The following is a 12,843-nucleotide window of genomic DNA, read 5'->3' on the forward strand; positions in this document are numbered from 1 at the left end:
AGCAGCGTCCCGGGCCCGCCCCGGACGCACTTGGCGTGGGCGCCGAGGGCGCCAGACCGGGCTCCGAGGCCCAGCCGGCCGAGTGCGGGAGAGCGGAGGCGGCCCGGGCGCCGCCCGCGCCCGAGCGCGAGCGCGCGGCCACCGCCCCCCTCGGCCCACCCCTCGCCCTGCCCCGCCCCCCGCCCTCGCGCGCCGCCCGCCCGGGTCGCCGCGGGGCCGTGGTGTACGTGCAGAGCGCGCAGAGCGAGTGGCGCCCGCACGCCCTGCGCTGCTCCGCGGGCCGAGCCGGCCCGCCTGGGACGCTGAGGCGGCGGCGGCCGAGGCGGCGGGTCTCGCGCGCCGGGCCTGTGTGCCCGAGCGGAGGTCGCCGTCTGCCGCGCAGGCCGCGCTCCCTCAGCCCTCCGCGGCGATGAGGCGTTGAGGCGGCGGCCGGCGCCGCGCGGCGGGACAGGAGGACGAGGAAGCGGCCCGGCCGAGGGCGTGGGGCGCTGGCCTCCCGAGGCGAGGGGCGGCGGGTGCATGGCGCAGTGACGGCCCTTGCCGCTCCTCCAGCTCCCCGGCCCCAGGCGAGGCCGTCCGGCCGCCACCCCTCCTGCTCGGCCGCCGCCTCCTCCGCCGCCGCCGCCGCCGCCGCCATGGCCAATGACAGCGGCGGGCCCGGCGGGCCGAGCCCGAGCGAGCGAGACCGGCAGTACTGCGAGCTGTGCGGGAAGATGGAGAACCTGCTGCGCTGCAGCCGCTGCCGCAGCTCCTTCTACTGCAGCAAGGAGCACCAGCGCCAGGACTGGAAGAAGCACAAGCTCGTGTGCCAGGGCGGCGAGGGCGCCCTCGCCCCCGGAGCGGGCCAGCCCCAGCATCCCGGCCCCGCGCCGCCGCCCAGGGCCGCCGGGGCCGGGGCCAGGGAGGCCAGGAAGGCGGCGCCGCGCCGGGACAGAGCCGCCGCCGCCGTCGCCGAGGCCGCGGGCCCGCGGGCCGCCGGAGACGCGGCGATGGCGAAGGCGAAGGCCAAGCCGGCGGCCGACCCCGTGGTGGCCGCGTCCCCGCCTCGCGCGGCGCCCGGCGGCCAGGGCTCGGCGGCGGCGGCGGCTGCCGCCGAGGCGGAGCCCGCGAAGGAGGAGCCGCTGGCCCGCTCGTCGCTGTACCAGGAGAAGGCGAACCTGTACCCGCCGAGCAGCGCGCCGGGCGAGGCGCTGAGCCACGGCGGGGGCCTGCGGCCCAACGGGCAGACGAAGCCGCTGCCGGCGCTGAAGCTGGCGCTGGAGTACATCGTGCCCTGCATGAACAAGCACGGCATCTGCGTGGTGGACGACTTCCTGGGCAAGGAGACCGGGCAGCAGATCGGCGACGAGGTGCGCGCCCTGCACGACACCGGCAAGTTCACGGACGGGCAGCTGGTCAGCCAGAAGAGCGACTCGTCCAAGGACATCCGAGGCGATAAGATCACCTGGATCGAGGGCAAGGAGCCCGGCTGCGAAACCATCGGGCTGCTCATGAGCAGCATGGACGACCTGATCCGCCACTGTAACGGGAAGCTGGGCAACTACAAGATCAATGGCCGGACGAAAGTAAGTGTGTGCCGGGAGTGGGCGCGGGGCGAGGGAACGCGGTGTCTGTGTGTAAAAGGGATTTCCTTCTTGTGCAGCACCCGGTGGAGCAAACGGATAGCATCCACCTCCTGCCGGCTCACACACTTCTGCGTCTGATTGCAAGGTCTTCTGGCTAAACTTAGGCTCTTCCTTGAACTTTGCAGTTTTCTTTTTTCCCTTGCACAGTGAGTCGGGTCAAACCTCGCTGGAGCTCTAGGCGCCCGACGGGGATTATTAGAGTGCTACCCGAAGCAAGTGCTGGTTTTGCATCAGCCTTGTGTTTGCAGCGGCTCTTAAATTCCCCGTGGGCTTTGAACCTCTCATCAGCTTCCGACTTCCACAGTCGAATGTTGTGTTCAGTGAGGAACCTGCCAGCTGACCACAGAAAGGTACATGTAAAATAAGCATTTAGGCCGAAGGCTCCTTTCCTTATGTTCAGGAAGAGCCTGCCTGTTCCCCTCCCCCTCTTACAGCTCTCATCCCTCTCCCTTGTCCCTGCTGTTTTGAAACCCACTGCTAAACGGGGGAAGAAGTATTTCCGTTTTCAGACCGCTCAGTGTAGGTAGGTTACATTTTTAGCATAGGTTTCCTTTATTTGCTTTTGTTAGTATAATCCCGCTGTTGAAAAAGAACCGTTTTGTAGCTTCCTGGAAAGAAAACAAAAACCCCACGGAATTGGCTCACTCTTAAGTCTCGGTTTGGTGAAATCTTTGTTTTCTCTTGACTATTGTAGTCGTTCCCCAACAGATTCTTCCGTTCCTACCTAGTCTGATCGCTCTTCCCTCCTCAGTATGGTAGATGATAGACTCTCCTTCTCTGTACTCTCTTGTGGTTCTTTTCCATTTCACTCCCCAGATCTTAATCTTTTCTTTGTATCCAGCTCCACTCCAGGCCACCCTACTCCACCCTCCTCCATCATCAATCTCTGTCTGATTTTGTGAGTTTGAGGAGATTGTTGAGGAGATTATCACACGTGGGTGTTTGTACACAGACACTGATTCTTCCCAGTAGTTCTTTTGTGTATGTCAGACCATCTGTTTTGACAGTCATTATGTGTGACTCTCAGACTGCCCAAAAGGCTAGGCGTACGCAATGAGGAAAGTTCTAAACGGGAAATTTGGTGGGAAAAGACAATGTAAAGTCTAATTTATGCATTGCTGCTTCGTTGCTGGATGAAGGCGTGTGTCTTAATATCATATGGTCGCCAAAAAAAAAAAAAAGGTGAACGCTTGCTTAACACTAAGCTGGAAGGAAAAAAGAGCCTGATTAAACGCCAGCTTCGGTCTTTAATGCAATTCTCATTTATATACATATATATTTTTAAAATTTGTTATAGATCAAATCTGAATATAGCCATAAACCGTAGAGGAAGGAAAGCTTGGAAAAGCTTGAAGGCACATTAATGTAACTGTACAAGACTGACCGAAGTATGTATACAGTTGGGGCACAAGCTTCAGGTGAAGAAGATAATGTCCTGAATCTTCCTTGCTCTGCTTTCCTTAGTTAATTTAGCTTTCCAAGTTAAGCTAAATCCTCTTCTCTCCTATCTTCCTGTTTTTGACTGCTCTTCTCAGGGAAGGGACAGCAGTCAGCCTAGCTCTTACCAAAGGGCCTCCTAATGGGGAGGCTGTTAGAGAATAGCCACCTCTTTCCTCAGGAGTGCCAGTGGTTGAAGGGCCGTTGAGGTTCTAGATCACCTGACTACACAGATCATGTGAAGGAAGGATGGATTTTAAACTCTTTAGAGTTTGATCTTATGCTTACGTTAATTTTAGGGACACAATTTCAGGATCTGTGAATGGTTTTAGGGAATCCCTTTCATTGTACTTCTTGGTTGAGAGAGGTTTTGGTAATCTTGTTTGATTGTGTAGTTTAAGCATTCCTAAAAGAAACTAAAGATGCTTGCTTTGGGGGAATGGAAAGGCAGTCAGATTACCAGCCACCATATACTGAGCAACCTCAGTGTGCTAGGCACCAGGTTAGACTCAATACAGACATGGTCACAGTAATTTTAATCCTATGAAATCGGTAGCATTATTCTTACTGTACATTTGAGGATATTTTAGCTCCGACTTGGCTAAGGCCTGCCACTTACGACACCCTAGCTGAGATTCAAACTTGGGGTCATTCAGACATCAAGTCCTGTGCTTTTTCTACTACACTGGATATGGGTAGGATATTAAGTGAGAAGATGTAGATTACTTAGCACACTACTGGGACTAAGATTTGATATACATACTTTGTTGACAGCGAGAGCATTAGCCTTGTATGTGAATAATTGTAGTTTATCTTTGGACTGTAGAAACTTCTTTCATTACAATGTTTGTTTCAGATAGTGACTGAAAAGCCAGTTAAATTTATCTGCCTGGATCATGCTTATACTCCTAAGAGAGGCAGAATATGGGTACTATATGTGATGGCAGAGAGGGTCTTCAGTTGAGGGTTTTATTATCCTTTACGACATTGTAGTGATTTTAAAAGGTACTTGGCTCAAATGTGTGGTATTTTTCTCACATAGATTTTCACAGCAACTCTGTAAAATATTTAGGTTGTTGGTGTATTATCCCTGTTTACAGATGAGGAAAGTGAGCCTCAGGAAAGGTCGCTTGCTGGAAATCCTGCAGCGTGCCAGGACTTAAATTCAGGCTTTCAGACCGAGATTTGATGTTCTTCATTTACACTGTCTGTTCTGTTTGGTCTTTGTGCATGTCAGGGCCTGATAATCAGATGACATATAATTTATAATTGGCTGTGGCTCGTTCAGTATATTCTTGGATTTCTCCCAAATTTCTGCTGCCAGCACGCTTATCTGGCCACTGTTTGTCCAGCTACTTTAAAAGAGGAACTACAAGGGAAAGATGAAGAAATACAGGAAAAAAACAGGAACATGATCGTGGCCACTGAGCTCCAGTTTCCACTTTCTCTGGTCCTTTTTTGGGATTTTCCCCCTTTTTGCCCTTAAACTGCCCTTTGATCCTTTATCCTTTCTCACACCCTTTCTTCCATCAAGAAGACTTGCAGTGATGTCCAAGAGGAAGGAGTCACAGCCTGCTGATTTGTGAGGAGTAGCTTTGTGTGGGCTGTAAGAAATCATAGGTGCCTTTACTTGGTAGAGGAAGAAGAATGCAGAGGAGTGCAGATCCTGGGAAAATGTGCAGCTGTTCAGTTGGAGTTTCTTTTTTTTAAATTTATTTGTTTTATTTATTTATTTTTGGCTGTGTTGGTTCTTCGTTGCTGCATGCGGGGGAGCGGGGGCTACTCTTGTTGCAGAGCACAGGCTCTAGGCGCACGGGCTTCAGTAGTTGTGGCACGTGGGCTCAGTAGTTGTGGCTCGCGGGCTCTAGAGCGTAGGCTCAGTAGTTGTGGCGCACGGGCTCGGTCGCTCTGGCATGTGGGATCTTCCCGGACCGGGGCTCAAACGCGTGTCCCCTGCATTGGCAGGCTGATTCTTAACCACCGCGCCACCAGGGAAGCCCTCAGTTGGAGTTTCTTAACCACTCTGAAGGAAAACGTTTGCCTGTTACAATAAAACTAGTAGAATCATATACATGTTTTTGGAATTTTGTCTAAAACTTACTCTGTTCAGTTAAAATGTACATAAAGAGAAGGAGCGATAAAATAAGACCAATACGCAGCAGATTCTATTCCTGAGATTTTTCACCAGTCCCGCAGTTAATTGGGCAGCTCTAGCTGATTATGGCTTTTAGAGCAAAGGGTAGGATAAGGAAAGACCTGATCCTTTATTATCACTACCATAGAGATGTGGTGTCAGTCCTCTTAGATGTTACAAACAAAACCAAACGAAACTGCCTTCTCAATCTACTTCTGCCACTTTCTCTATACTCTTGGCTCCCAGGATGTCCTAATTGAAGCAGCTTGTTTAATGTTTTAATAGCTACGTCAGAGTCGAGATCAAAGTCAATTATTCTGTATTCAGAAAGGCTGAAAATATTACAACTTCCATAGTAGCAGTTTTGTATAGCGCTTTACTGTTTTAAAAGAGAAGCAAGTGGCCTGAAAGAGTAGTCTTAATAGGTTGTGACAACCAAGTTCAACTTTGTAGGAAAACATTTTGTACGGTGAATTAGTGTACGTGTAGTTTACATATATGGTAACTTCTTTAATTCTAAAGGAATTTTAGTTTAAATTAACAGGTTGTTGGTTTTTCAGAAATGTTTATAGCTCTTCCCTTATCTACCGCCTAATAAGCCACAAAAATTTCCTGCAAAACCTTAGTCACACAGGAGGAGAGCATCTGAACATATAAGGATAGTGGACTTTGTCCTTCTGTGAAACCTGGCTTGGATTGTGGGTCTGCCACTGTTTCCGTGCCCTTGAGCCAGTTGCTTAAGCTTTCTGAGCCTCAGTTATTCCATTTGGAAAATGGTGTTAAATGATGCCTGCCTTTTCTGTCTCTCAGGCTTGCTGTGGCGAGTGTATATAACCTTGCATGTAAAGGCACTTTTTAAATTGTAAAGCACTATGCAAAAGTGTCCTTAACTTACTCTTCTCATTTAGAAAATTTTCTGATTTCTTTCTTTAAAAGGGTCCTGTGCTTTTCCTCTTTAATAAGCTAGAGGAAAAAAGACTTTAGAATGATCACCCATTTTTGACTACACACACACACACACACACACACACACACACTCTCTCTCCCTCTCTCCCTCTCTCTCTCTCTCTCTCTCTCTCTCTCTCTTTTTTTTAACAGAGGAAATAAGTCCCAGAGAGGTTAAGTGCCTTGTTCAAGGTCAGAGAGCTGGTTAGTGATTTACTTCATTCTTATATCTGCACCTTAATGCTGCAGCGCCTGTAAAAATCACGTGTTCCCACTTAACTAATTTTGGTGTCTTTTATGCCATTTTTGAGGCTACACTTGAACATTTATGACTTCCTTTTCTTCTCCCTTTTACTCCTGTCACTCTACAGTTTGACTTAGCTGACATTCTAGTTTAAGTTTTCCTCCTTTCAAGAATTCCTCCCTAATTTCCCTAGATGTTCTTTATTTACCTCCTTTTTTCCTCTGTTGTTGAAGCCATTTTCCCTGAAGCAGGCCCACTCTCTCTTATTTCCTTAGTTGGAACTGTCTTTCTGCTCTGTGTTTCTGATTTAAATGTTTATTCTCTGTTTTCCTTTCCCCCCTTTCCCCCATCGGGCATGAAGTCTGTCTTTGTTCATCTTCTAGCATGTTCTCTGAAGCCTGTGCCTTCCCATTATGCTTTTGGATTGATGTTATCAGCTTAGTTGTTTTTATTTAATTTTTCTCTTTAGGCTTTTAAAGCAACACCAAATGTTTCAGTCTCCCTTTCATTTGCACACATTCTTGATCAGTGTTTCATAGATGCATTTTAGTGCTGCATTTCCATTCTACCTCCTTTTCCACTATGCGCTTGTTTCTGCACCTGAAACATTGTTTGTGACCACAGGATGGCATTCAGATGATTATTTGAACCATATTCATGGCTTGTCTTTGACTGTTTCTGTTCCAGCTCAAAACTTTCTAAAGAACAAAACAGAGAAACAACCAAAAAAACTGATAGATGATTAACCAAAGTCTTCCCTTAAAATGGTTTATTTCACACCTGTATTTCTTAGCCCAGACTCTGAATTGTTCTGCCATCTTTACTGGAATGTTTTGTGCTTCATTATCACATTTTTCCAGAACCAAGCCACAGTTTTATTTCTGAAGAGCTTGGATGGTATCTGTACCCTCTGTCTGTTTGCTCGCTGAAATCACCGGAAAGTGTTCTTGGGTTTGGATTTCTCGTTTTCTTTATTCAGTGCCCCAAACCCCGTTTCTTCATCAAAGCAAAATGCATGCACTCTTGGCTTCTCCTTACCGTGTTCTCTGAGTCTTGTTTGGATAGTCTTTTCATTCGTTCGTTGATTCAACAAATGACATGAAGTGAGTACTTTGCATGCACAGGTACTGTCCTAGGAGCTAGGAGTACCTGAACAACGAGAACAAAAATGCCCCCATTCTCAGGGAGCTTAAATTCCACTTGAGGCAGGTGAGGGGCGGGGAGAGACAGTTAATAAAGAGATGTATGAGTAAGTGCATGACACATTAGGTGGTAAATATTAAGACAAAAAAATAAACAAGGTAAGGACAGAGTGACCAGGGGGTTTTCTTTTACACAGGCTTGGTAAAGTAATACGATATTCATGTAGAGGCTTGAATGAAGTGAGGGCCTGGGTTATAGAGGTACGTGGGGGAAGAACAGTCCAAGTAGAGGTATTAAATAGCACGCACAGCGGCCCTGACGTGGGATGTGCTTGGTGTGTTCAGAACACAGCAAGGAGGAGGCCACTGCGTCTCTAGCGGAGCAGAGGGGAGGGACCGAGCGAGAGTGGTAGGCGATGGGGTCAGTAAAGCAGGGGTGGGGATGTGAGGTCAGTTCATGTAGGATTTCGCCTGTGAGCCGCGGCAGGAGTCCTGGGTTGTATCCTAGGTGACACAGGAGGCCCCTGGAGAGCTTGTTCTAGGAGATCTCTGTGGCTGCTGTGCGGGAGCAAGGGTGGAAGCAGGGGCACCAGGTAGGAAATTCTTCCAGCAGCCTTGGCCCTGGGAGGTGGTGGCTCACATTAGAGCAGTAGCTGCAGACCTGTGGAGAACTAGTTGGATTCTGGATATATTTTGAAAGTAGAGTCAGTGAGATTTGCTGATGGATTGGTCGGAGGAATGTGAGACAGGAAGGAGTTGAGAATGTCTCTTGGTTTTTGGCTTGAGCAACTGGAAGGAGATAATTCTTATTTCATCTTGCTCCAACCCTCCTGCTTTTCTCCTCTGGCCCCGCTCTTTCAGTTTCCATTTAGAGCAGATTGTTGACACTTATTTCGCAGCTCAATCCAGAGGAGAAAAGTTCCATGCTCTGCTTGTCCACATTCCTTCAAATTGGCCGTGTTTGCTGCTCCTGCTGTTGACCTCGCAGCGCCATCCTTTCTTCTCCAGAGGCTTTATGGCTTCTTTGCACAGTATGCTCTCATCAGCTCTGCCCCTGGGGCTGCCTGCGGGAAGTACTGCAGGACATCTTGCTGAACTTCTGGTGCTGTCAACAAGTAGGTCTGTGCTCTCTTACATGAACTGCTCACTTAAGATGGCTTGTAGATACAAATCCATGTAAGAAGAATTACACAGATTCTGAAATTTAGGGAAACACTGGAGAAAATTGAATGGTTCAACCTGAGAGACAAGCATAGATTTAGATTAAATTTCAAAATAAAATTAGAAATAGAACATCTTTGTTTAAATATGCTGTTGGAAGTTAAAGCTATTGTAGAAAATTGAGAAGAGGTAGAATGACCATAAAATATCAAAAATAATTCCTGACATATAGATGCAAACGGCTCTGTGATAGCTGAGGAAAAGAAGGGGGAAGTGTATGATACTTTAGGGATCCGAAAAGATAGCAGAGAAATACAGCTCTCATCCACTTGATGCGGAGCCTGACCCTGGAATTAGAAATAAAAGTACCACCTATCAGATGGGAAGTGATAGGGTTAAAATTATAATATAGTGCCCAGGACTTTTAAGCATAGGAAACCTTGCTTTTGACTTTAGGGTAAGGGAGGGTCACAGAAGTATGGGTAAACATTAAAATACTCTATATGAAATGATTAAAAAAAATTAAAACCTGAAAGGTCAAACTTGAGCTATAGAATTGAGGAACCTTATAATCTCAACTTAATGCAAACAACATCAGTTTCAGCCTGATTTTTGTATACATGGGAAATGTCAGATCTGGCCAGTTAATTGAAAGAGTCTAATCAGGAGTTTGGGGTATGAAAAGATTGACCGCATCTGAATTTTTTCTCATTAATATTGGTACTCTCATCTGTAGATGGTAACTAGAGGTTCTGAGTCCATAGTTTTGTCAGTAATTATCCTTTATTCTATCTCTAGGCATTTTTTACCTTCTATTATGTCTTCCACTGACTTCTGTTAGCATTACTTCTCTGAAATACAGCCTTGAAAGTTACTTTTTAATTAGAAAATTGCGTGATTTCCCCCCGTAGGCCAGGTCTTCGTGCTGCTTCAGTAGCACTATTGACCACCCCACCTCTAGAATCTTTGATCACTCATTTACTAGCCTGGATCTGAGCCTTTCAAGTGTTGTTTTCTCAGTATATTTTTCAGAATTTTCCTTATTTTCTCAGCTTCTAACTGTGGTTTTTTCTTGAAGCTCAGTTCTTAGCTTTCTGCTCAGCACTGTGAGAAGACACATGTAGGGGGAACTTGAAGCATCTATATTTCTAGACTTTTCTTCTCAGCTTATATTAGTTATCTGTTGCTATGTAGCAATGTAACAAGTTGTACCAAAACGTAGTGACTTAAAATAACACCCATTTATTATTTCAGTTTCTGTAGATCGGGAACCTGGACACAGCCTAGCGGCATCTTCTGCTTCGCTGCCTCTCACAAGGCTGCAGTCAAGGCGTCAGCCAGGGGCGGTGGTCTCCTCCAGAGGCTCAAATGGGGAAGGATCTGCTTCTAGGCTCACTCAGTGGCTATCAGCAGCGTTCAGTTTCTCGTGGGCTGTTGGACTGAGGACCTCAGTTCCTTGCCACGTGGGCCTCTCCAGCACAGCAGCTTGCTTCATCCAAGTATGCGAATCAGAAAGGCAGTAAAGAATCCTCTGTCGAGACTGAAGTCCCAGACTTTTGTAACTTAACCACAGATGTGACATCCCATCACCTGTGCTGTATTTTTTTGGTTAGATAAAATCACTAGGTTCATTTCATACTCAAGGGGAAGTAATTACACAGGGGTGTGAATACCATTTCTTAAATTGCTTCTTCCTTTATAGTGTTTGCCCCTGAAGTGATACTGGTTTTTTTTTAAATTTATTTATTTTTATTTTATTTATTTTTGGCTGCGTTGTGTCTTCGTTGCTGCACGCCAGCTTTCTCTAGTTGTGGCGAGCGGGAGCTGCTCTTCGTTGTGGTGCGCTGGCTTCTCGTTGCAGCAGCTTCTCTTGTTGCGGAGCATGGGCTCTAGGCGCTGAGGCTTCAGGAGTTGTGGCGCGCGGGCTCGGTAGCTGTGGCTCGCGGGCTCTAGGCGCGCAGGCTCAGTAGTTGTGGCACGCGGGCTCAGTAGCTGTGGCTCGCGGGCTCTAGTTGCTCCGCGGCATGTGGGATCTTCCTGGACCAGGGCTCGAACCCGTGTGCCCTGCATTGGCAGGCGGATTCTCAACAACTGCGCCACCAGGGAAGCCCTGAAGTGATAGTTTTAATGATCTGTGGTTTGTTTTCTCCTTTTGCTCTGGTCTATATCTTTTTCTCCCTGGGTGATCTTATGTGCTGGAGGAAGCACAAATTCTTGAGCTAGTTTGCCGGTGTTCAAGCTCTTGTTTTGCTACTTAATTGCTCTCTGATTTTAGGCAAATTTCCTAACAATTAAAGTATCGCTTTCTCATCAGTATATTAGGAGTTAATAATGGCACCTAATTCAATAAGGTTTGTTCAGAGATAGGTGAGATACATGAGAAATGCCCAGCAGATTATCAGTGTTCATTTAATTTTAGCTGTAACTGTAATAGCAGGAGGAGGAGAAGGGGAGCAGCCGTGGCTTCAGCTGTTGGGCTTTGTTCAAGACGCCTTGACCGTCTCTGACCCCGGCATCTGGAAAGGACTGATGGACGGCTCCGCTTGGATGTTCTACAAGTACTGCAAACCCAGCGTGGTTAAGACTGAAGTCTCCTCTTGGAGGGGATCAGGGTTGGTGGGGCTCTCTGATGGGAGAACAGGTTTAAAACTGAACCTGTTTGCAAAACCCATTTATTTTTTCAACAACTATTTGTGGTGTCTAATATATGCCCGGATCAGTGCTAGGCACTGAGAGTACCACGATGCCCAGGTCAAGGTAATTCTCTCTGCCCTTCCCAAGTTTTATTGTCTGAGGGGAAGATAACACTGAACCTGCAGTTCCATGTGTGATGGATGTTCATGAGATGTACTGGAGGCCATGGGAGCATGTTAGAGGAGACCTAGGTTGGTCTGCAAGCCAGGAAAGGTGTCCTTTTTTTTTTTTTTGCAGTACACGGGCCTGTCACTGTTGTGGCCTCTCCCGTTGCGGAGCACAGGCTCCGGACGCGCAGGCTCAGTGGCCATGGCTCACGGGCCCAGCCGCTCCGCGGCATGTGGGATCTTCCCGGACCGGGGCACGAACCTGCGTCCCCTGCATCGGCAGGCGGACTCTCAACCACTGCACCACCAGGGAAGCCCCCTAATTGAGATTTTTAATCACTTTATACCTGGACTGTTATACAATATTATTATTTAATTCATTCTCCATGTACCACCTACATCTATCTAATATAAGTTTACTAACACTTATAAAAACCTTACTCAAAAGTCTTCTGAGGTTTATTTAAAGGATACAATTTGATTCCTAGGCACTTAATGCTCCCCAGCTACTTAGGCCCACCCCACCTATCCACCCTTATTTGCTACCCCTCTTTGAAATACAGCCACTATTTCAGCCAGATTATTTTCTGCCTTTTTGCTTCGCATCTCACTCCTCCCAACACGTCTGTGAGTTCTTTGACTGGTTTATGCTCCCAGGATTCAGATGTTATGCATCCCTTGTGCGTCCCTTAGCATCTAGCTTTTAAGTCGCATCCCCCGTATCTCACTGAACTCTGAATCTCCATTGATCTCTCTTTTCTCAAAAATTTTGTATATCTTTTATTCCTGAAGTAGCTTCTCCAGAAAGTTGTAAGAGCAGGGGAGCTGTATTATATACTCTTTGGTCTTACACAAAGCACCTTTTGTTGTTCTGGTTATTTATTATTCATATGCTAACACTTAGTGAATTGCCCTCAACCAACCTGCCGTGTACCACCTCTGCTTCCCCTCTTTCTATCCATTTTCTAAAACTACAGTAAGACCTTTTGAAAGTCTGTGAGCATTTTCATCCTATTGTGGTCAACTCTCCTTTCTATGCTTACTATGCTATTTCCAGTCCCTATTTTCCAGATAAAAATAACCCAGGCCAAGATGGCCTAAACTATTTTTAACTCCAAGTACTGGGAGAAAGGTCTGAAAGTGAAATGAAGTTTTAGCCATTGCCTTGGCCCACGGTCGGTTGGTAGGTTACGCATTGTGGTAGAAGCCTGCACATCCATGAATCTCGAGGGCAGAGTGCATGTATGTCTTACCTCCCTCATCCCCACCAGTGAGAATCCCCAGGGAACATGTGTCACTTCAAAACAAAGGTGCATAATAGACACGATGTTGAAAGTGACCTCTTACATGCTCT

The 12,843-nt window shown here is 47.4% G+C and overlaps 1 protein-coding gene across 2 annotated transcripts in view; it reads left to right on the forward strand.

Moving 5' to 3' along the window:
• Positions 1–246: 246 nt before the first annotated feature.
• EGLN1 (egl-9 family hypoxia inducible factor 1) overlaps positions 247–12,843 on the forward strand; it is a 57,104-nt gene continuing 44,507 nt past the window's right edge. Inside the window, exon 1 of one of the 2 annotated variants that reach the window (XR_010936056.1) lies at positions 247–1,565. Coding sequence is in view for 1 of the 2 variants with exons in the window: in XM_067711102.1 (XP_067567203.1) it covers positions 636–1,565 (930 nt within the window). In the remaining variant the exon portion in view is untranslated. The remainder of the gene's footprint in view (positions 1,566–12,843) is intronic. The other variant, XM_067711102.1, reaches the window with a different exon arrangement.

This window comes from Pseudorca crassidens, chromosome 16 (assembly GCF_039906515.1).
Source record: "Pseudorca crassidens isolate mPseCra1 chromosome 16, mPseCra1.hap1, whole genome shotgun sequence".
NCBI classification, from domain to species: Eukaryota; Metazoa; Chordata; class Mammalia; order Artiodactyla; family Delphinidae; genus Pseudorca; species Pseudorca crassidens.